General features: G+C 41.8%; 1 protein-coding gene across 1 annotated transcript in view; it reads right to left on the reverse strand.

Moving 5' to 3' along the window:
• Positions 1-21,040, reverse strand: part of TWSG1 (twisted gastrulation BMP signaling modulator 1) — a 69,790-nt gene extending 48,750 nt beyond the window's left edge. The window contains exons 1-2 of the mRNA XM_082259616.1: positions 20,896-21,040; positions 14,861-14,960 (exon numbers count right to left, since the gene is read on the reverse strand). Coding sequence (XP_082115742.1) covers positions 14,861-14,960; positions 20,896-21,018 — 223 coding nt within the window. The 5' untranslated portion in view covers positions 21,019-21,040. The remainder of the gene's footprint in view (positions 1-14,860; positions 14,961-20,895) is intronic.
• Positions 21,041-21,816: the final 776 nt, after the last annotated feature.

Consider the following 21,816-nt stretch of genomic DNA (forward strand, 5'->3'; position numbering starts at 1 on the left):
CTTGAGGCTTTAATTGGTGTCGAAGGTGCTTCAACAAAGTATTAACCACTTTGGCCCCGGAGGATTTGGCTGCTCAATGACCAGGCCCTATTTTTCGATTCGGCACTGCATTACTTTAACTGACAATTGCACAGTCGTGCGACGCTGTACCCAAACTAAATTGATGTCCTTTTTTTTCCCACAAAAGCTTTTGGTGGTATTTGATCACCTGTGCGATTTTTATTTTTTGCGCTATAAAAAAAAAAAAAGCGACAATTTTGAAAAAATTACAGTATTTTTCACATTCTTTTATATGAAATTCTCAAAAAAAAAAAATGTAAAAATTAAAATTTTTTAACATTTTAGGCCAATTTGTTTTCTGCTACATTTTGGGTGAAAAAAAGTCGTAATAAGCATATTTTGATTGGTTTGCGCAAAAGGTATTGCGTTTACTAACTACAGGAAAGATTTGCCATTTTTATTTATTTATTTACTAGTAATGGTGGCGATCTGCGATTTTTTTTGTGGGACTGTGACATTGCGGCGGACAGATCGGACCACTAACTGACATTTTTGACACTTTTGGGGATACCAGTGACTTTACTACAGTAATCAGTGCTAAAAATATGCACTGTTACGGGGGCGTGTCCAAGGCGCGGATCCGGACGGTCGCATGTGAGAGACGCTCCGAGCTCGGTTGAGCCTTCTAATCACTCCCCGGGGCCTTTTTGCTTGGAAATTTTATTCCCAAACTACCTGATCACCCCCGTGGGACCTTCTAGTGTATGCCTACCCCCAAGAAACGCAGGAAGAAGCCCGTTCAGCGGTCCCTGACGACATATCTTCTCCGAGTCAGGGAGAAGACTATGGCCCAAGATGGCGCTCACGGCTCACAGGCTCCGGCTGAAGCCTCGACCCAGGCAGTTCCTGCTCCTGTCTCATCGGATCGCAGTGAGTACGCTCCACAACTGACTAAGGCAGACCTGGAGGATAGCCTTGCTAGCATGTACGACCGGATTGCACAAAAGTTCCAGGCTGAACTCCATAAGTCCACGAATACTCTCACTGCAGAGATAGCGGCCTTAGGTGGCAGGACGGACATGTTAGAGACTAAGCATGATGAGCTGACACTGGCTCATGCCGACCTGAGGAAAGAACATGAGTCGCTCTCGGAAACGGTTGTCCAGCTTCAATCACACCTAGAAGATCTGGACAACCGCAATCGGAGAAATAATCTGCGGGTGCGGGGGGTACCGGAGACCACCACAGATTTAGTAGCCGCAATGAAGAAGCTTTTTGGTTCTCTCCTCCCTGAGCACCCTGCCTCGTCCTTTGCGTGTGACAGGCTCCACAGAGCCCTCAGGCCTAAACCCACCCCAGACAAACCCCCAAGGGATATAGTGATGTGCCTTAAGGACTATGTCGTGAAAGAAGACATCCTCAGAGCTGCACGTACCACACAGCATATCCAACTGGAGGGGGTCACTATACAAATATACCCCGACATCTCCCCAACGACCTTGGATAAAAGGAGAAAGATGAAGGAAGTCACGTCTGTGCTCCAGACAGCCAGGATCCGGTATCGCTGGGGATTCCCTTTCAAACTTACGGTTCCCCATAATGGCTCCACCTATACAGTATTCAATGTGGTGGAAGGAAAGGAGCTCCTGGTGAAGCTGGGACTCATGGAACCCCAAAACAATCATAGGCTTCCTTCTACCCCCCGTCCATCTGCTATTTGGGCAACACCGTCACCACAGAGAGCCAACAATGGTGGAGCCCGATCTAGGGATCGTGCTCCTTGATCACCTCTAACATAGAAACTTATGGGAGTCGAGCTAGCCCTGATTGGCAGCCCCCCCCCCCCCGTGCCTTATTCTCTTTCTCCTATTTGGATTTGAGTACTGTATTCATATGCTGGAGGACGGGGGGGGGAGGGTGTGGGTATTTTTGGATGCTCCAGGATGGGTTTTTTTTTTTCTCTGGGCACCCTTGAAGGGACTTTATGCATTTTTGATTTAAATTTTTTTTTTCATCTTCCTGCAGGAGTTGTTTTTCCTTTTTCTTTTTTTTGGGGCCATATAGAAGGCTCTCTGTGCCCGCCCATTTATTCCCCCCACTCTTCAGCACTTACTGTATTGCCGAGAATTCCCCGCACGATATTTGCAGCGGGGAAAGCAGCGGTACACAGCTTGATGCTGCAGGTTTGCTTCAAACCTAAAAGAGTGTAGGACGGTTTAGTCCTAGGTTACTCCTCTTTTGGAACCGGGGTTCTGTCCCCCGATGTTCTCCAGTGACTTGAACTGTGCATTTTTGTATTTTTTATTTATTTTTTTTTTGTTTATTGTTCTCTATATGAAAATAAGTTTCTCCCTTTTGTTCTATGTGTTCCTGATCTTATGTAGACCACCGGGTGCTGACGGGGATTTATCATCGGTTCTCCCGATCAATACACGGCCCATTGAGGTATCCTATCACTTGTTTAATTTTATCTCCATTGATATAATAGTGCCTTTTAGCCAATGGGGTAGCAACTTTCTATTATATATCCAGTTATGGGATTGCGAGTAATCTCACATAATGTGAGGGGTTTTAATACACCTCAGAAGAGACGGAAAGCATTCCGCTCCTATAGGCACCTGGGAGCGGATATCATTATGCTACAGGAGACGCATTTCTCTGCCCTGAACCACCCCAAATTTTTTGACAAAGCATATAATCAGGTCTATTTCACCACATATACTTCCAAGTCTAGAGGTGTCATGGTCCTGGTTCGTGGCTCCCTGCATTTTGATGTCCAACAGGTGTTTAGGGACCCAGACAGCAGATTTATCATAATACAGGGTACTATCCAGGGTAAATCAATTACAATTGCTAACCTGTATGCCCCTAATGTATCACAGGGTTCTTTTTTTCAACATTTTTTCCAGATCTTGGAGCGATACTCCTCTGCACATGTCCTGGTTGGAGGCGATTTCAACTTGGTGGCACATCCCATGCTGGACAAGAGCAGATCGGTGAGCACGGCCAATGCCTTCCCACGAGCATTACATAAATCATTGACCAACTTTCAATTAATAGATACATGGAGGGCACTTAATGTGGGGGTGAGAGAGTATACCCACTACTCGCACCCACATGACAGCTATGCCAGGTTGGACTATGTGTTCAGCTCTCCAGTTCTGTTAGCAAACTCTTCCTCGGCAGGTATTCATGTATGCCCATGGTCTGATCATCATATAGTATCTTTTGCTACCGAACATGTAGGTCTCCCGTTCTCCGCGTCCAACTGGAGAATCTTTTCTAACCTAGAGACATTCACCACAGTAACTGAACACCTCCATGAATACTTTGCCCTTAATGACAACGGTGAAGTGTCTCCCCCTATGCTCTGGGCTGCCCATAAGGCAGTGATGAGGGGAAAGTTGATTGAGCTGGCCACCCAAGCCAAAAGGAAAAGACTGGCTGATATCCGCTTGTTGACCTCTGACCTACATAGACTATATCACCTACATAGCCAAACCCACTCTCCAGAGGTACAACATCAAATCTCACAAAAGAGAGTTGCTTTGGACTCTATTTTATCCTTGGCCACTGAGAAATCACTGAAGCGGGCGAAAGCAAGATTTCTATTACATAGTAATACAGCCTCGGCCATGTTCACCAGGAAGCTCCACCAGTCTCTCCAACCGGCACATGTATATAAGGTAAGGGATGAGGGGGGCAGATTGGTCTCACATCCTAAAGAGGTACTGAATGTTTTATAAGAAATTGCTTTCCCCTCCGGAGGTCGGCGACCAGGATGTATCTTATTCATGGGTAGATAATTTAGATTTACCGGTTCTATCTGGGGAGCAGCTTGGCAGTTTAAACGCCCCATGCACGGAAGAGGAAGTGGCAGCTGTGATCAAATCCCTTAAAACTTCTAAAGCTCCAGGCCCTGACGGATTTACGTCCACATATTATAAGAAATTTATAGACTTTTTATCTCCTAAATTGGCACGGGTCTTTAATTTTGTTTTACAAGGTAATCCGCTTCCCCCGGATATGCTACACGCCAACATGACTTTAATCCCTAAACCTAACAAGGATCACTCTCTACCCCAAAATTATAGGCCGATTTCTGTCCTTAACAACGATCTTAAGATCTTGGGGAGACTGTTAGCAGCTCGATTAGCACCTATAATCTCATCCCTGGTGGCCCCAGAACAGACAGGATTTATTCCATCCAGGCAAATAACAGACAATATCCGCCTAGCGTCGGATATCATTCAGGATGCCGACCTATTCCACCGTAAGGCCTTGATACTGGGACTTGATATCAACAAAGCATTTGATAGTGTGCTTTGGCCATATTTGGATGTCATTCTGGCTAAGTTTGGTTTCCGGGGGGCTTTCGTGCATGGCTTTAGGGCTTTATACCGGGATCCCCAAACTAAAATAAAGCTGCCGGGCTGCTCTTCGGATCTTTTCCCCCTGGGTAGGGGCACCAGACAAGGGTGCCCCCTCTCACCATTAATATTCGCACTGGCCATAGAACCCCTGGCTAGGGCTATCTGTAGTAATCCAGAGATCAGGGGATACACGAAGGGTTCGGAGGAACATAAAATTAGTTTGTACGCTGACGATGTGTTGGTGTTCCTGCCGGACCCTTTGGTCTCTCTCCCTAACTTGATACAGGTATTGAGGGACTTTGAGAGGGTCTCAGGCCTGAGTGTTAACCTTTCTAAATGTTCAGCCCTTTCGGTGAACATCCCTCAAGAAATAATTGACACTATCACTACCACATTTGGTTTTCCAGTCTCGAAACAGTCCCTGCAGTATTTGGGGGTACGTCTAGCTCCGTCCCTGTCAGCTATGTATAGCGTTAACTACCCTCAAGCTTTTGCCAAGGTAAAACAATGGTTGTCCCTCTGGCACTCTTTCCCAATCCCTTTCATGGGAAGGATAGTGGCAGTTAAGATGTCTATATTGCCAAAACTATTATACCTCTTTCGTGCCCTGCCGATTGTACTCCGGAGGGGGGATGTGGAGGACGTTCAAAGGGCAGTGAACAGATTCATATGGAAAGATAAGAGGCCCAGATGCGGAAAACCCACGGTTTATAGGCCTCTTTCTCAAGGGGGACTGGGAGTCCCTAGCCTGTGGCATTATTATCTGGCTGCTAGACTGGCCCAGACCGCACAATGGCATGCGGGAGCCCCGCTGCCACCTTGGCTGAGGTTTGAGACCGAGTCTGTTCGCCCCTTTAACCTTCAGGGCCTACTTTGGTCCTCCATGTCGCACCCTTGGGACTTCAAACAGCTTAATAGTATAGTATGGCACACTCTAAAGCTTTGGTCAGCATGTCATGACAGGTACCAGCTGCGCTCATCTAGACCTCCTTTAATGTCCTTTGTAGGTAATAAAAGCTTTGCACCGGCATTTACATCTCCTGACACCTATAACTGGTGGATACAACACTCCTTGACCACCCTCCACGCCTTGTTCCAAGATAACTCCTTTTACTCTTTTGAAGGCCTTAGGAACAGATATAATGTCCCGGATTCTGAACTCCATAGATTTATTCAAATCAGAGACTTTTATAGCTCTCAGGGCCCTTTGACAGGCTGCCTTGAATCTTCCCCCTTTGAATTAATCTGCCGTACCTCATCTAGAGATAGAGGGGTAATTTCGAGATTGTATAGTTACCTCAATGGCCTCCACCTACCTGACAAATCTCGGGCCATGTTGGCGTGGGAGGCTGATCTCGGAGTGGAACTGTCAGTTGAGTCGTGGTCTTCCATGCTACAAAATATGCATAAATGTACTAAATCAATGTCAGTGAAGGACACGGTCGTGAAGATCCACACTAGGTGGTACTTTACACCGGACAGGGTCCATAGGTTTTATCAGGGGGTCTCCGATCGCTGCTTTCGTGGCTGTGGTGCTCCGGGCACCATACTTCACACTTTTTGGGAATGTGGCAGACTATCTATGGTTTGGAATAGGGTGTCAGAGGTGGTTTCCCAAATGCTGACATCAAGAATATCCATTACCCCCCAGATGGGACTACTGTTTGCTAAAATTCCTGGTGCCCCTGCACCAATTCAGAGACTAGCACACACACTATGTTGCTCTGTGCTGTGGGCGGTGGCCCTTAACTGGCGGTCGGAGACGGTCCCTTGGACTCAGGTGATGTCGAGAATGGAGGCGATTAGGAGTATGGAGAGGGTCCATCACACATTATATGATACTATGCATATCTTCCATAAAAAAATGGGAGAATTGGGTTATGGGCTAATCCTGTTTTAAGTTTTCATGAGGTTACCCTTTTTCAGCACTCGGTGGTCTACTTGGGGGTCCTACCCCAGACAATAATTTATATCTCAGGAACAATCTGTTAATACTGTTACTGTTAGTTTTTCCGAAGTATGCACTAAGAAACCTGACATGATCAGAATATCAGGCTAATATACTATAGCACATTTATTATGACATAGATTTCCATGCCTTACTTTCCAACTGGGACTCTGATATGTCTTATCATTCTTTGCCTTCTACAAACACATGACTATGCCCCTGGTTATTCAGCATGTGATGTCGCTGCCTTACATGACTTGATATACTGTATACCTTTTCATTTTTTTCTCTTTGGTATATATATTTACCTTACCATGTGCTATATATGACTTGTTTGGAATAATTTGTACTGACACAGCTTTGATATGTCATACTTTGGTTTTGTTTTTTTGTTTTTTTGGCTTTCTTGTTTATAAAGCCCAATAAAAACGTTTGTATTAAAAATATGCACTGTTACTGTAAAAATTACACTGGCAGAGAAGGGGTTAACAGAATGTGTAATCAAGGGGTTAAATGTGTCCCTAGGGGCGTGATTCTAACTGTCTGATGGCGTGGCTTGTGAAGTAATCACAGAGACATGCGATCCTATATAGCAGGATCACATAGCCTCTGTGATCATTTCAGGGAGAATGACAGACGGCTGTGTTTACATCAACCGTCTGTTCTTCTCTCTCAGCTGCAGGAGATCTCTAGTCACAAGCACTGGCTCCCCAGCTAACGAGCGGCGGCTCGCGCGCCCCCTAGAATCTCCTGAGCGAGCGACGTAGTATTACGCTGCTTTGCCCAGTAAAACTGCGGTGGGTGGTCGTTGTGTGGTTAAGCAAAGGCTGTGAATACTTATGTACATGCGATTGTTTTGCATTTTTAATAAATTTGCAAAGATTTCAAACAAACTTCTTTCATGTTGTCATTATAGGTATTGTTTGTAGAATATTGGAGGAAAATAATTAATTGAATCCATTTTGGAATAAGGCTTTAACATAAAATGTGGAAAAAGTGAAGCACTGTGAATACTTTCCGGATGCAGTGTATATGGCTGGCCATACATTATACAATTCTCTTGTACAATTTTCCTTTTGATTTACCAAATCCATATAATATGAGGTCAAACCTAAACACTTTAAATTTGTATGCAATTGGGCAGGCCCTTGCACTACATAGTTGGAAGGTAAATCTAAAGGAAATTGAATAACAAAATGGTATATAGTGTAAGGCCAGCTTAAGTCAAACCTTTGTGTTATATTGCATATTAACCCCTTGCAAGCAAAACACCTTTCTCCTGAATGGTTCCCATTCAAATCTTTTTGATGCATGGACATATTGGAGGTGCCCATGGAAATCAACAGCAATGCATGAAAATGAATGTAAAATGCATATCAATGCGCATTAAGGCTCTGTTCACAGCTAATTCTGCTTTCATATGTTTTTCATAGCTTTTTATAGCAATTTGAAGCACATTTTACATGTTATTTCACGCATTTTTTGTACATAAAAAAAAAAATCTATAATTGTATAAGAGAAAGAGTAAGGAGGCAGAAGAGTTTATTTGAACGAGCAAAGTTGTACCCTTCAGTAAAGATTTTTTTTTTTTTTTTGACTAAAGTGTTTTTACCATAGCTGCTGCTGTGTATTAGCTGGTCTGAAGTTCCCTGTGTGTTTCATTCGTAGGAAAATGTAGAAGTGTTTGAAATGCAGCCTGCATGCACATGCTGGCACCACATTGTTTATAGCCATTCAATTCAGTACTACTTGGTTGTGAAGCCCTGCTCACTTGAGGCATCCTGTATATTGGGAATCTGCTCGTGAAGATACTACGCGACAGTATCCTGCAGTGCTAGGATGATCAGAAATGTGGCAACTACACAGAGAAAAGCAGCGGCATGCAAAAGGGGTGTGAGAGTAGGGTAGGGAGAGGCACAGGGTAGGGTTGTAGTTAGGTTTGTACAGGGATCAGGAGTACATAACATGCTGGGTGAGCGGTGTGCCACACACAGGGTGAGTGTGTGTGTAGGGGGGGGCACACAGTGCAAGGATCAGAGGTACATAATGCACAGAGTGCAAGGATGAGGGCTGTGTAAAGTGTAAGTGACCAGTAAGGAGTCCAGGGGGGGGGTAACATTCCATTCTGCAGCTCGGTTGTGGAAATAGAATTTAAAAAAATACACAATTCCCCCCTTTCCACCAGTAAAACACACACACACACAAACACACACATACAGCACCCCCAATCTTCCCCCATCTTTCAACACACACAGTGCCCCTTATGGCCCTCATGAATACTCTTCCCCCCTCCCCGCCATTATCCTTCCCCAGCGATATCACTTCATATAGGACCGAGATACACAGTAAGAAGGAATGAAGAGAGACTTCTGAAAGTGGTTCTATACGCTCTTAAGTAATTCAAGAAGAGGGCTCTCACCTACTTACCATCTCAAAAGATCCACTCCACCACAATCCATTCTCCTCTCTGCTACAAATTGCCTTGCACCCTTTGCAGCTGCTCCTGCATTGCAAGAACAAGTAACCTCTCTCTTAGTAATGAATCAAGAAAGTCACACTAGGAGGCTGTGTTTGAAAAGTAGAGCACCGCCACTGGTCACTGTAACAAGGCAGCGGGACTCTGTTATTCAACTATTTAGAGTGATTCTGTACACCAACGTGACATTGTGCATTCAACACTAGAAGAGAGCTGTAGCTCTCTTCCCAGGACACATGGGGAAACTAACTTAAAAAGCGCGACTGTCCCTGCATATCCAGCACATCTCAAAGTATGTGTCTCTGTAAGCATGTCTGTGTGGAGGAGGCCATTTTGGTAGAGGCAGGGGTTTGCTTCCTCGTGTCAGAGCAAGAAGCAGTGGGAAAGTTGCAGAAAGCACACATACACTAAACAGATGGAGCAGATGCAAAGATATCCTTGCAGTGCAGGGCCTCAGATACAGCCCCTCTCTTTAGCAAGGAGACTAGTGAAAAGCACAGCAGTAAACTTACTAAATCACATCACAAATCATATGAGGCTAGCACTCAGAGCTACAGTGCCTTATATGATCTCGCACTGCAGATTTACAGCATAGGAAGTGCAATGCTGTGTTTCAGAAGAAATTTAAAACAAATGTAAATCTTACAGAGCCCTGCTTAGACACGTTTATCGTTTATAAATGTTCCTTATGTTAAGGCAGCTTAACTTAACTAAATTTAGGTTCACTTTAATGAATGTTACACTGCCTACTTTACGCTGTTAAAAAATGGCTTTATTAAACTTTGTTGAATATATTTAATTAGGAAAGAAAAGTGGAGGTCTATTTAAATAGAAAACAAATCCAACTAAAAGAACATTGGAAACAGGAAGTGTTTATGACAGGAGGTGTAATGAAAGTGCAGCTAGAGCCTGTGTTTTTGTAAGCAGTGATGTCAGCTCATAACTCTGCACATCTGGCGAAGGAAAAGTGCACAGCCTTTAACAGGCCCTAAGGGTGGATGCTAGTCTGGCACTTGGCGAAGTCACCTGCATTCAATCATGCCAAGATTCCTGGTTGACTTCAGAAAATGTGATCTATGCCACATCAATTCCTGCACACTTCTCAGGTACCGGTGTAGAATTTGTTACAGGGGTCTATTCATATACTGACACATCACAGCTCAAAAAAAATGTTAGTAAAAAATGTAACAAACTTCACTGATTAAAACAATGCTGTCAACAAAAACACAACAGTAATAATAATTAGGTTCATTTGTTTATGGAAGGAGACAGCAATAGTATTGAGCTTAGCTTACTTTCCACAACACAGGTTCAGGAGCTAATCCAGCCCTAAATATATATAAAGCCCAGTTGTACTGTGGATTGAAGAGAGGTGTCCATTTATGAAACAGAGAAAAGCCGTGATCCTGGGCTAATCTCTCAGGTGTACCGGTTTATGTAGCTAAGATGAGGAGAAGAGAATATGTTCTCAGGCTTCTCATCACAGCACACAACAGTTCTGTCACAAACTACCAGTTTATGAAATTGAGATCTGAAGATCTCACTGGCTGTTTCACTGAAATATCTCCACCCCAGATTCTCCAGCTCAGGGAGGTGGAGAATCTGGGAGAGAAGCTGGTGTGATTAGAGGAAGACGACTTCTTTCTTCCTATATATCAGCACCAATGGGTTAAAAAATTGACGATTGGGTCCGAGTGCATACATCAGGTAAAATAAGTATTGAACAGCGAACAATACTCCCAGATGTGGGGGTTATGGAATCCCTTTGTCCTCTCTGAAGAAGGTGTAACCTTACTCGGATCATAATCAATACCTTTCAGATTGTTCTCTTGTTCTCCTCTTTTTTTCCCCCTTGCCCCACTCCTTTCCCCATCAGTTCCTTCTCCTCCCCACCCACCCCCTCTCTACTTCTTCCTCCCTCCTCTACTCTCTTTTTCACTTCTTACCTTTTCGGTCTGATATCCCTCTGGTTTCACTTCCTCTGTTTATAACGAAAAGAAAAAATGGTGCGAGGTGGCAGAGCCACTAATACACAGTGAGGCATTAGCACTATGTTGATTTGTCATTTACAAGGTTTATGGTAGGCATGTATGTTAAATATGCACATTGATTTTCTGTACCCCCTTCGTGCCTTAATAAAATTTAGATTTGAAAAAAATAAATAAAGTATTGAACATGTCACCATTTTTCTAAGTAAATATATTTCTAAAGGTGCTACTGACATGAATGTTTCATCATGTCAGTAACAAACCATGCAATCCATACATACAAAGAAACCAAAACAAATAAGTTCAGAAATTAGGTTATGAATAAAAAAAATGGAATGACACAGGGAAAAAGTATTAAAAACAAAAGTATTGAAGAAAGGGCACTGGTCAGGACGCAAGGGCTAAGAGCAGGATCTGGGATGCTCTGTGCAAAACCAACTGCACAGAGCAGGCAAGTAGAACATTTTTTTTTTTTTTTAAATCGAGACTTTACAATCACTTTAATTTCTGAACTATTTTTTTCTCGTTTCTTTGCATGTATGGATTGAATGGGTCGTTACTGACGTGAACATTTCATATCAATAGCACCTTAAGGCCCCTCTCACATGATTGGAACGATCAGGTCCGCCTGTCCGTTTCTTAGGCAGACCTGATCGGGCCACCCACGCTGACACCTGTCTGGCATCCAAATCGACAAGATCTGCGGAAAAGAGACGGGCGATAGGTTTGCTATCTGTCCAGCGGGTCAGATCAGATGAAAATGGGCATGCTGTTCGTTTTTATCCGATCTCCCCATAGAGGAGAGCGGGACTCTGAAAGGCCCATCTCTGCACAGTGAGCAAAGACGGACCTGTCATCCCCCTGCTCAACGGGGATTAAGCGAGCCCCACTAACTAGATGGAGCGATCCCCACTAACCTAGCAGAGTCCGCCGAGCTGATCAACCTTGTGAGAAAGGGCCTTAGAAATATATCTACCTAGAAAAATGGCGACGTGTTCAATAATTATTTTACCTGCTGTACTCTGTATATTCTCATTAACATTATGGTTTCTCACAACCTGTGACAAAAATGGTGTTCACTGAAAATATGTCAGTTCACTTTGTTGAGACTCCGGCATGGAACTAACGTACACCATTTTTTTGTACCTTTGTTGAAAAATCTAAACAAAAAAATCACTGAAAAAGAAAAAAACTGAAATGGATACTAACCTTTCCTTATCTAAAAAAGTGTTTTACATTAAAAAAACGCTTTATAAAAAGTATGATGGTGGCTTTATTAGACACAAGTATTATTGGTACTGATGTAATAATAGTTACTAGTGTATCTGTGTCAGGAGAATTATCAGTCATAGAAAGAGACATTACACATATGTCCCTCTGTAAAGGGGTTCATTTTATTCTTAATGACATAGAAACACAGACACAGCAATGTCATTCATTAGATTCTTGTGAATTAAAAAACTAAAATACAAGTACCGTCTTCCAACGCAGCAGACATACATGTAGTTTGAATGGGCTGCAAGCATACCGCTAGTTCATTCAGTATTCCTCTAGCTTTGTAACTGAAAGCCTGTACGGTGATATGGGCACAAAGCTAGAGGAAGACTGTGTAGGAGCCTGACATTGCACCTGCAATCTGCTAATCGAGTGTCCAATGCTCTGCAGGCTCCAGTAAAACAAATGCACATTATCTGGAAAGGTGAATTTAGCCTTTAAAAACCTTTCTACTGCATTTTAACTTTACACTTTTTTTCCCCTCATTTATTGCCAACACAGAGAGTCTAATAACCCCCCCCCCCCCTATGTGATAGCATGAACAGGTGACAGGTCATATTTTTGGAGACATTCGGGGTCTATTAGACCCTTAAAGTCTCCCCTACCATCCACGGCAGCTAATCAAGCACAGATTGTACTGAAACATGCAACATCAGCAAAAATAGCTGAGGAACGACAGCTATGAACCTGGTGATGCAATACACCTTGCTTCCATGTTCATTAGTCGCAGAGGGGATAGCGGAATGGATGTTCCCCAAACACTTCCTGATCCTGTATATTGCCAGTTAAATGGAATGGGGTTAAGGGTGGCACATTTGGAGCCCTGTAAAATTGATTGGCAGTTCTAAAGCTGAATGTATAGATCAGCCTTTCCCAACCGCCTGAGGTCGTCAGGGGTCCAGTGGAATTCCTGTTGAGAAAGGCTTGCAGACTTTACCAAGCTCCAAATTGTACATCAGAAGCAGCTTGCTGTGGACACTGCACTGAAGGGGAAGGCAGCTTCCTGTGCCTTGAGCTCCCCGCCTCCCCTTACAGGGCAGTACCCAGTGCAAGGCTGTTTGAGAGTATGCAGAACTAGTAAGGGGGCTGGGAGCAGAAGAAGAGCTAAGTGCATCGGATTCTGACGCAGAGCACCCAGCAGGCAGTCATATGTCCCTTGCAGCTCACTAACCTAGCATTCCCATCTCAGCCAGTACTACTCACTGCTTGTGATTTGTAGTGGAAAAATGGTCCTGGGGCTCTGGTGAGAGGAAAGCAGGGCACAGAGGATCACACAGGGGTTGGCTTGCAGAGGTTAGCAGAGAGAGTGGGGTATAAATGTGGGCCGAGAGGGGGTATTTGAGGTGCAGAAATGAGCAGAGAGGAGGGTTTGGGGTACAGATGTGAGCAGAGAGTAGGGTTTAGGGTACAGAGGTGAGCAGAGAGCGGAGACTTTGGGGGAACAGAGGTTCGGCAGAGAATGGGGGGGGGGGGGGGGGGGGAGACAAAGATCTACTGACAGGATCAACAAGTAATACCATATAATACAGGAGGGATTCAGAAAAAAAAAAAAAATGCACACTGCTGTGTTCGTGCAATTGACTGCATCATACTGTATAACAGAACTTTTGTACTTATCATAAAATACTTTTCTTGGAGCGCATTTAGCGGCACAAAAATATAGATACTGTCATGCAATTCTGCTATCTACAAAAGTAACAAATGGTGGCAAACAAAGTGGTGGGCCAGCCCAGGATAAGGGAAAGATAAATGCAGCAATGTACAGAGACATCCCTAATGAAAACCTGCTCCAGGGTGCTCTGGACCTCACCCTGGGGTAAAGATTCATCTTCTAACAGGACAACGACCCTAAGCACACAGCCAAGATAACAAAGTAGTGGCTAGGGAACAACTCTGTCAAAGTCCTTCAGTGGCCCAGCAAGAGCCCAGACTTGAACCCAATTAAACATCTCTGGAGAGGTCCAAAAAATGGCTGTGCACTGATGCTCCCCATCCAACCTGATGGAGCTTGAGAGGTCCTGCAAAGAAGAATGGGAAAAACTGCCCAAAAATAGGTGTGCCAAGCTTGTAGCATCATACTCAAAAAGACTTGAGGCTGCAATTGGTGCCAAAGGCGCTTCAACAAAGTATTGGGCAAAGGACGTGAATACTTCTGTACATATGATTTTTTTTAGTTTTTATTTTTAAATAAAATGTGCTATTATTTCAAACAAACTTCTTTTGCGTTATTGGATATGGTTTGCAGAATTTGAGAAAAAAAAAAAAATGGATTTTTGACTTATCGTAAAATCAATTTCTCTGATGTTCATTGGACACAGCTCCTGATCTACTTGACCATTGAGTTATACTGCCCCTTACAGGAGTAGGGCTCTAGGCAGAAAAAAGACTACGCCTATGGACAGTCCCGGGAGGTATACTCCCCCTCTCTGCTAGGTACTCAGTTTTGTTACAAGCAGTGTCAGAAGTAATACAACTCCATAGAGGGGTGGGTGCTGTGTCAGTCAATGAACATCAGAGAAATGGATTTTACGGTAAGTCAAAAATCTTTAAGCAGGGCCTTCCTGCTTAAATTGCCAGCTCCATATCAGCACCTCTAATAAAAAAAAAAATAAACAAGGTGAAATGTGTATGTATTGAATAAATGTACTACATTTTTTTTTGCCCGGACACATGCTCAAAACATACAAGATATTATATGCAATAATAAAGGTTCCCTATAATGTCTTAGTTCTAAACACACCAGCAAATCTCTTTAAAAATCTTTTTGCCGGTCTACACAAACTGTAGAACTAACACTTACCTACACAGTCACAGCACTCATCCCAGAGTGTGCCCAGACACAGCATACACTCCTTACAGCAAGAGCAGTTTCCATCTGTAGGGCGACACTGGCACAGCTCCTGGAAAAAAAAAATTGAAAATGGGCATTCTTAGTACTATAGTTAGCCAGTTTTTCATTAGGACACAGGCACAGTGTGGTATTCACGAGAATATTTGACAAATATATAAAGGGCATATGTTTATATAATCTATAACTAGATCTGCTGCAAAGCACAGTAGGAATGTGTTCTGATAAGATCAAGGTAGACAGAGCTGATTGAAATGGTCACATCCCTCATTACTGCTCCCAGCAGGAGAGATACATGAATACTTTTCTGTGCAGAGACTTCTGGTCTGGAGTTTAACAAACGTCTGGAAAGGTCACACAAAAGGAAGTCATTAGGCTCCTGTTTACACACCAACTTCTTAATGGTCTTTCAACAATGCTCAGAGTGAAGACTTCACTGTTGCATGGAGTGAGATGCTTCATTACTGCTGAATGGTGTACAGTGATATCAATGTTTGACTGGAAGCAGTGTAGTAGAAAAAGTAGATTCTTACTGTACAGTTTAATACAACGCAACGAATGTGTGCATTCAACGCATCTACTTCTGTGTGCATGCGATAATCACGTAAATAGCGCCATACAGCTGCATACAGTCACCTTCACTCATTCATATCTATGGGCTGCAGTTCATAATATTCCGGGCACCAGAAATGCGCAGTGTCATTATGCTGCACAATCAAATGCCTAAAGCTGACCATACACTAGTAGAAATGTATTCAAATGTTTTCATTCAGTAACATTTGTTTAAATTGAGGTCTCCCCCCCCCCCCTTCCCTTTGCTTGTTCTTTACTAATCCGACCGTCATACATTCAAATATTTCTTAATGTACACCACTAGACCCAGCACTGCTAGGTCTCTCAATTGATACTAACATACTGTATATTGTCTTTGATTTAACTTGTCGGTCAAATGTTGCGGCCATTGTTTTTGTTAATTGCATTCTCCCAATGAAATGTAAAAAAAAAAAAAAAAAAAAAGGTTCATTCAATTTTTTCAAACTATATAGCTCCTCTTTTTTTCGTTCAGCCTCATTGTGTACTAGGCATAAATCTCATAGCTGGGATCAAACTCTGTGATGCTTAATTAAAAAAGTGGAAACAAACATCACAGGTACATGCTGCTATTGTGAGTGAAGCCTTTACTTGAGCTTCTCCACAGTTCTAGGGCTTCCCAGGCACCGCAGTGTCTGTTAAATTCAGTACTGTAAACAGCTGTATTAAGGCTTGAACACATAACTTTCGCTTTAGAAAAGGAAAATGGCCTAGAGCTATTTGTCAGTAGTTAACATTATGCATGCTTCTCTTAAGATCCACATTCTGGCACAAATATCTTTCATTCTTTATTCCTTTCTCTGGTTCTCCAAATGTAAGCATTTGTTTTATCAGAACTGAAAAAAATTGGCAATTGGAAAACAAATTCAAAGAGCACAAGAAGACATTCCCTAATTTCTAAACACATAACATTACCCCAGTGGTTTCCCCTGACCCATTTCAGAATGGAAAAAAAAAAAAATTAATTTCATCTTTGTAATACAAGCACCTTATATACATATACAGTGCCTTGCAAAAGTATTCGGCCCCCTTGAACTTTGCGACCTTTTGCCACATTTCAGGCTTCAAACATAAAGATATAAAACTGTAATTTTTTGTGAAGAATCAATAACAAGTGGAACACAATCATGAAGTGGAACGAAATTTATTGGATATTTCAAACTTTGTTAACAAATAAAAAACTGAAAAATTGGGCGTGCAAAATTATTCAGCCCCTTTACTTTCAGTGCAGCAAACTCTCTCTAGAAGTTCAGTGAGGATCTCTGAATGATCCGATGTTGACCTAAATGACTAATGATGATAAATAGAATCCACCTGTGTGTAATCAAGTCTCAGTATAAATGCACCTGCACTGTGATAGTCTCAGAGGTCCGTTTAAAGCGCAGAGAGCATCATGAAGAACAAGGAACACACCAGGCAGGTCCGAGATACTGTTGTGGAGAAGTTTAAAGCCGGATTTGGATACAAAAAGATTTTCCAAGCTTTAAACATCCCAAGGAGCACTGTGCAAGCGATAATATTGAAATGGAAGGCGTATCAGACCACTGCAAATCTATGAAGACCTGGCCGTCCCTCTAAACTTTCAGCTCATACAAGGAGAAGACTGATCAGAGATGCAGCCAAGAGGCCCATGATCACTCTGGATGAACTGCAGAGATCTACAGCTGAGGTGGGAGACTCTGTTCATAGGACAACAATCAGTCGTATATTGCACAAATCTGGCCTTTATGGAAGAGTGGCAAGAAGAAAGACATTTCTTAAAGATATCTATAAAAAGTATTGTTTAAAGTTTGCCACAAGCCACCTGGGAGACACACCAAACATGTGGAAGAAGGTGCTCTGGTCAGATGAAACCAAAATCGAACTTTTTGGCAACAATGCAAAACGTTATGTTTGGCGTAAAAGCAACACAGCTCATCATCCTGAACACACCATCCCCACTGTCAAACATGGTGGTGGCAGCATCATGGTTTGGGCCTGCTTTTCTTCAGCAGGGACAGGGAAGATGGTTAAAATTGATGGGAAGATGGATGGAGCCAAATACAGGACAATTCTGGAAGAAAACCTGATGGAGTCTGCAAAAGACCTGAGACTGAGACGGAGATTTGTCTTCCAACAAGACAATGATCCAAAACATAAAGCAAAATCTACAATGGAATGGTTCACAAATAAGCATATCTAGGTGTTAGAATGGCCAAGTCAAAGTCCAGACCTGAATCCAATCGAGAATCTGTGCAAAGAACTGAAAACTTCTGTTCACAAACGCTCTCCATCCAACCTCACTGAGCTCGAGCTGTTTTCCAAGGAGGAATGGGCAAAAATTTCAGTCTCTCGATGTGCAAAACTGATAGACACATACCCCAAGCGACTTAGAGCTGTAATCGCAGCAAAAGGTGGCGCTACAAAGTATTAACTTAAGCGGGCTGAATAATTTTGCAGGGGGCTGAATAATTTTGCACGCCCAATTTTTCAGTTTTTTATTTGTTAAAAAAGTTTGAAATATCCAATAAATTTTGTTCCACTTCATGATTGTGTCCCACTTGTTGTTGATTCTTCACAAAAAATTACAGTTTTATATATTTATGTTTGAAGCCTGAAATGTGGCAAAAGGTCGCAAAGTTTAAGGGGGCCGAATACTTTCGCAAGGCACTGTGATATATAATTTTTTTTTTTTTTTCCGTGCTGACAACACAGTAAGCCCTCCCAGCTGTTGCTTAACCTTGGGAGTCCCTGCCACTGGCCTCATCTCTACAACATAGTCCAAGACAAGAACTGGAAGGGCTAATTAGACTCCTTGAGATAACACAGGAACCATGTGCAGGACAGCTCTGTATGTCTTAGGCCATCATGATTTATTGTACTTATTAAACAGATCTAAGAAAAAGAGCTTTCAAAAAAGGTATCGTTAAAAAAGACCAAAATAAAGTAAATAAATGGAAGAAGTTCATTGTTGGGGTTTTTACCATCACAGATGGTAATATTAGGGTGATACTGATTAGTTATCAAGCAGATCCATTTTTTCCCATGCAAATCTTTATTGTTATGGCTACGGGTCCTTTGATAAACAATATTCACATGTAATAGATTTTTCTGTTGTATGATCATATCATACTGGGTTTTACAAGCCACTGTTTCTATTTATAGTTCATTTTAAATGAGTAACCCTGCTGTTGGGGACTTCAAGGTGGGGTGGCGGGGAATTTTGTTGAGGTTAATATATCTGTTTTTGTTTATGAATGTCAATTTCAATAAAATCTATTTGAGAAAAAAAAAAAAAGAAGAAGAGGATCCACACTGGTATTGTAAATTAGGATTGGAAATAATGAGCAATAAAAGTAATAACCTGGCTTAAGTGTTTCCCCATGATGTCCTGTCAGCATCTCTGACCAAGCTGTTTAAATAACATCAAATTTTATAGATACATGATACAAACAAATAAGGTTTTAGTGCATACTAAAACATTTATAAAAAAAATAAAAATAATGGCGAGTTCAATGACTATGGACAATGGGAAGTACTCAATCAGCACTAACTTTTTTCTCCTTGATTTTGTATTGTCTGGCCAACTCTAGACACTTACAAGGTAAAGCAATAAAAGGCATAATTGGCTACTAACAAAAGCCACAAGACTATGATGGTCTAAAACCTAGGATACTTTCTTCACATGCTGTTGGTTTGAAGGCTGTAAAGTCAAATGGTAGCCCTGCGTAAGCAAGGTGTAGCCCTCAGAAGAACATTCAGATTTTGATAGTAATGGCCAAATACTATGGCTGGCTGTAAAAAGTAAGCAACCTATGAATAAGCAGATGCCCAGTTGATTCAGAGGCAGCCTAAACGGTTGCAAAATGTTCCTGCTGTAGAAGTTTGGATGTACGTCATGCGGCATAGGTGCAAGTCTGGTTCACCGATGACTGCAAAATCATTGGGATTGATAGAAGAAAAAAAAAAAAAATCACACACACCACACAAAAAACTGGAGGGAGAAGCGTTTCCTGTTCCCATGGCAATAGGGCTGTCATTTGATTTTCTAACCTTAAAGCGGTTTTAAACCTACAAAAAGGAAACATTTATTATATTGCAGCTTACCACTTCTAAGATGCGATAGCTGCATTAGGTTTTTTTTTTTTTTTTTTACTAGAGATTCTAGTTAGTAAGTCTGTGGCTTTTTGACAGAGCAAGCTGTCCTGCAGATGTAGAAGATAGTGGGTTAAGACAAACCATTTATTACCAACAGGGGTGCTTACTATATTCAGCTTTTTTTTTTTTTTTTTTTTTTAATGTAAAACCTTAATTTCAAAGAGAACAAAACTGTTTGCTGTAACTGCTTAAAAAGTGTTAGAGTTTGGCTTTAATTTGTTAGTACAACGCTCCCCTATCCCCCCAGACTGACAATGCTGCTGTCCAAAAGGTGTCTCTGTTGCTCCTTCAAGCCTGAGTGTAGGCACCCTAATACAGGTGTTAAAAAAGGCGGAAAAAAGAAAACTAATGCAGCCACCACACGTAATAATTAGTAAGCTGCAATGTATTACATTTTTTATTTTGGTTCTAGTACGGCTTTAAGAGCAAAAATGACAGCTAGACTCTGATTGGTAGCAATGGGCAACATCTCCACTATTTAATCTACCCCACCTAAAAACACAAAAACAAAAGATTGTATATATTGCCATTTACTAAAATAGATTCCCCCCCCCCCCCCCTCTATTTTTACTTGGTAATCTTGTATTGCCTGAACCTTCATGTCTACACATTTCTCTACTGAACTATGGAAGAAGACATGGTTGTCATACAGACTAGAGTTCATATGTCTGCCTTTGATCATCTTCAATAAATGGTGGATTGATGGGACCAAGCCATAAATGGTGCAAATTTCTTTCCTGCAACCACAGGTGGGGGAACCACCACCCCCCCCCCCCCCCCCCCCGAGAGAAGACAGTGATTTTTGCTAGTTGCCATAGCAGCCGTTAGTGATAATCACAAGAGAATCCGGCAGGCACATTGTACCCAAGTTGATCAATCAACTTGGTACATTCAGCTTGCCCATTAACTGTTCTAATCTCGGCTTGTTCCTGCTAAACCAGCCGAGACTCGAACCGTCTATGGCCGACCTAACAAATATAAGGGATGCCATCTTTTCAGCTCACAGAAGTGACAAGTAAACTGCATGTCTAGCGCGAACAGGTGATTTGTACTTTCTGAAAATATTTTTAGCCTGAAAAAAGAAAACAAATGCAGCCACCACATTTGAGGACTGGTAATCTGAAAAATAAAAAAAAGTTTTGTTTTGAGGTTCAAATATGCTTTAAAGATAGAAGACAATCATATTGCACCAATACAGTCTATTCTACAGTCTTGGGCCAGCCATGACCTAAGCATTCCTGTAAAGGTCTTTACCATACCTGAATTAGGCATTTGCTGACATCACTTGCGCAGAGGGCTTTATTGCAGCACTGTACTGGCAAAATCCAAGAAATGAACAAGGCAATGGCTACTGCAGGGATGGGAAAGTGATACGACTTCATTCTTTACAACAAATAGAGGAAGTCTTCCTGGGAAAGCTGTAAAAAAAAAAAAAAAAAAAAAAAATTGTTAGCATATATCATTTCATGAATGCAATCACAGTATTATAGTGCCAGAGTTTGTGTGTCTCATAATTACGGTATAAACCAGAGTTGTATAAAGTACTCGAAACCCATACTTGAGTAAAAGTACAAGTGCTCGATCAAAAAGTGACTTGAGTAGAAGTGGAAGTGCTCGATCAAAAAGTGACTTTAGTAGAAGTACTAAAGTATTCAACATTTTTTGTACTTAAGTATTGCAAGTAGTTTTTTTTTAAATTTTGCTACTCAAGTACTGAAAGTAAAAGTACCAGTAGTTTTGAAAAAAAATTGCTACTCAAGTACTGAAAGTAAAAGTACAAGTACTGTGTTATGTAGTTATTAAAGAACGAAGTCAAAAGTTTGAACATCATATTGTTTTTTATTATTTCAAATGCAGCTTTTATTTATACATACAGTAGCATTTATTTTCTTATGAGCTGATAATACACATGTTTTGAGCTTCATGAAACCTGCCATCTACTGTTCTGGCAGTGGTAATTTTTTATAATTGTAACGAGTAACTATGCAACACAAAAAAAAATATTGGAGTAGAAGTATTGAAATCATCGAAAAAATGTAGTGAAGTAAAAGTGGAAGTAGGAGAAAAAAAATTCTACTCCAGGAAAGTACAGATACCGCCTTTCCGTACTTAGTGAAGTAGTTCTACTTAGTTACTATACATCTCTGGTATAAACTGATTAAAACACATTACAAAAGCCT

The sequence above is a fragment of the Pelophylax lessonae genome (genome assembly GCF_965119305.1).
Source record: "Pelophylax lessonae genome assembly, chromosome: 5".
Taxonomy (NCBI): domain Eukaryota; kingdom Metazoa; phylum Chordata; class Amphibia; order Anura; family Ranidae; genus Pelophylax; species Pelophylax lessonae.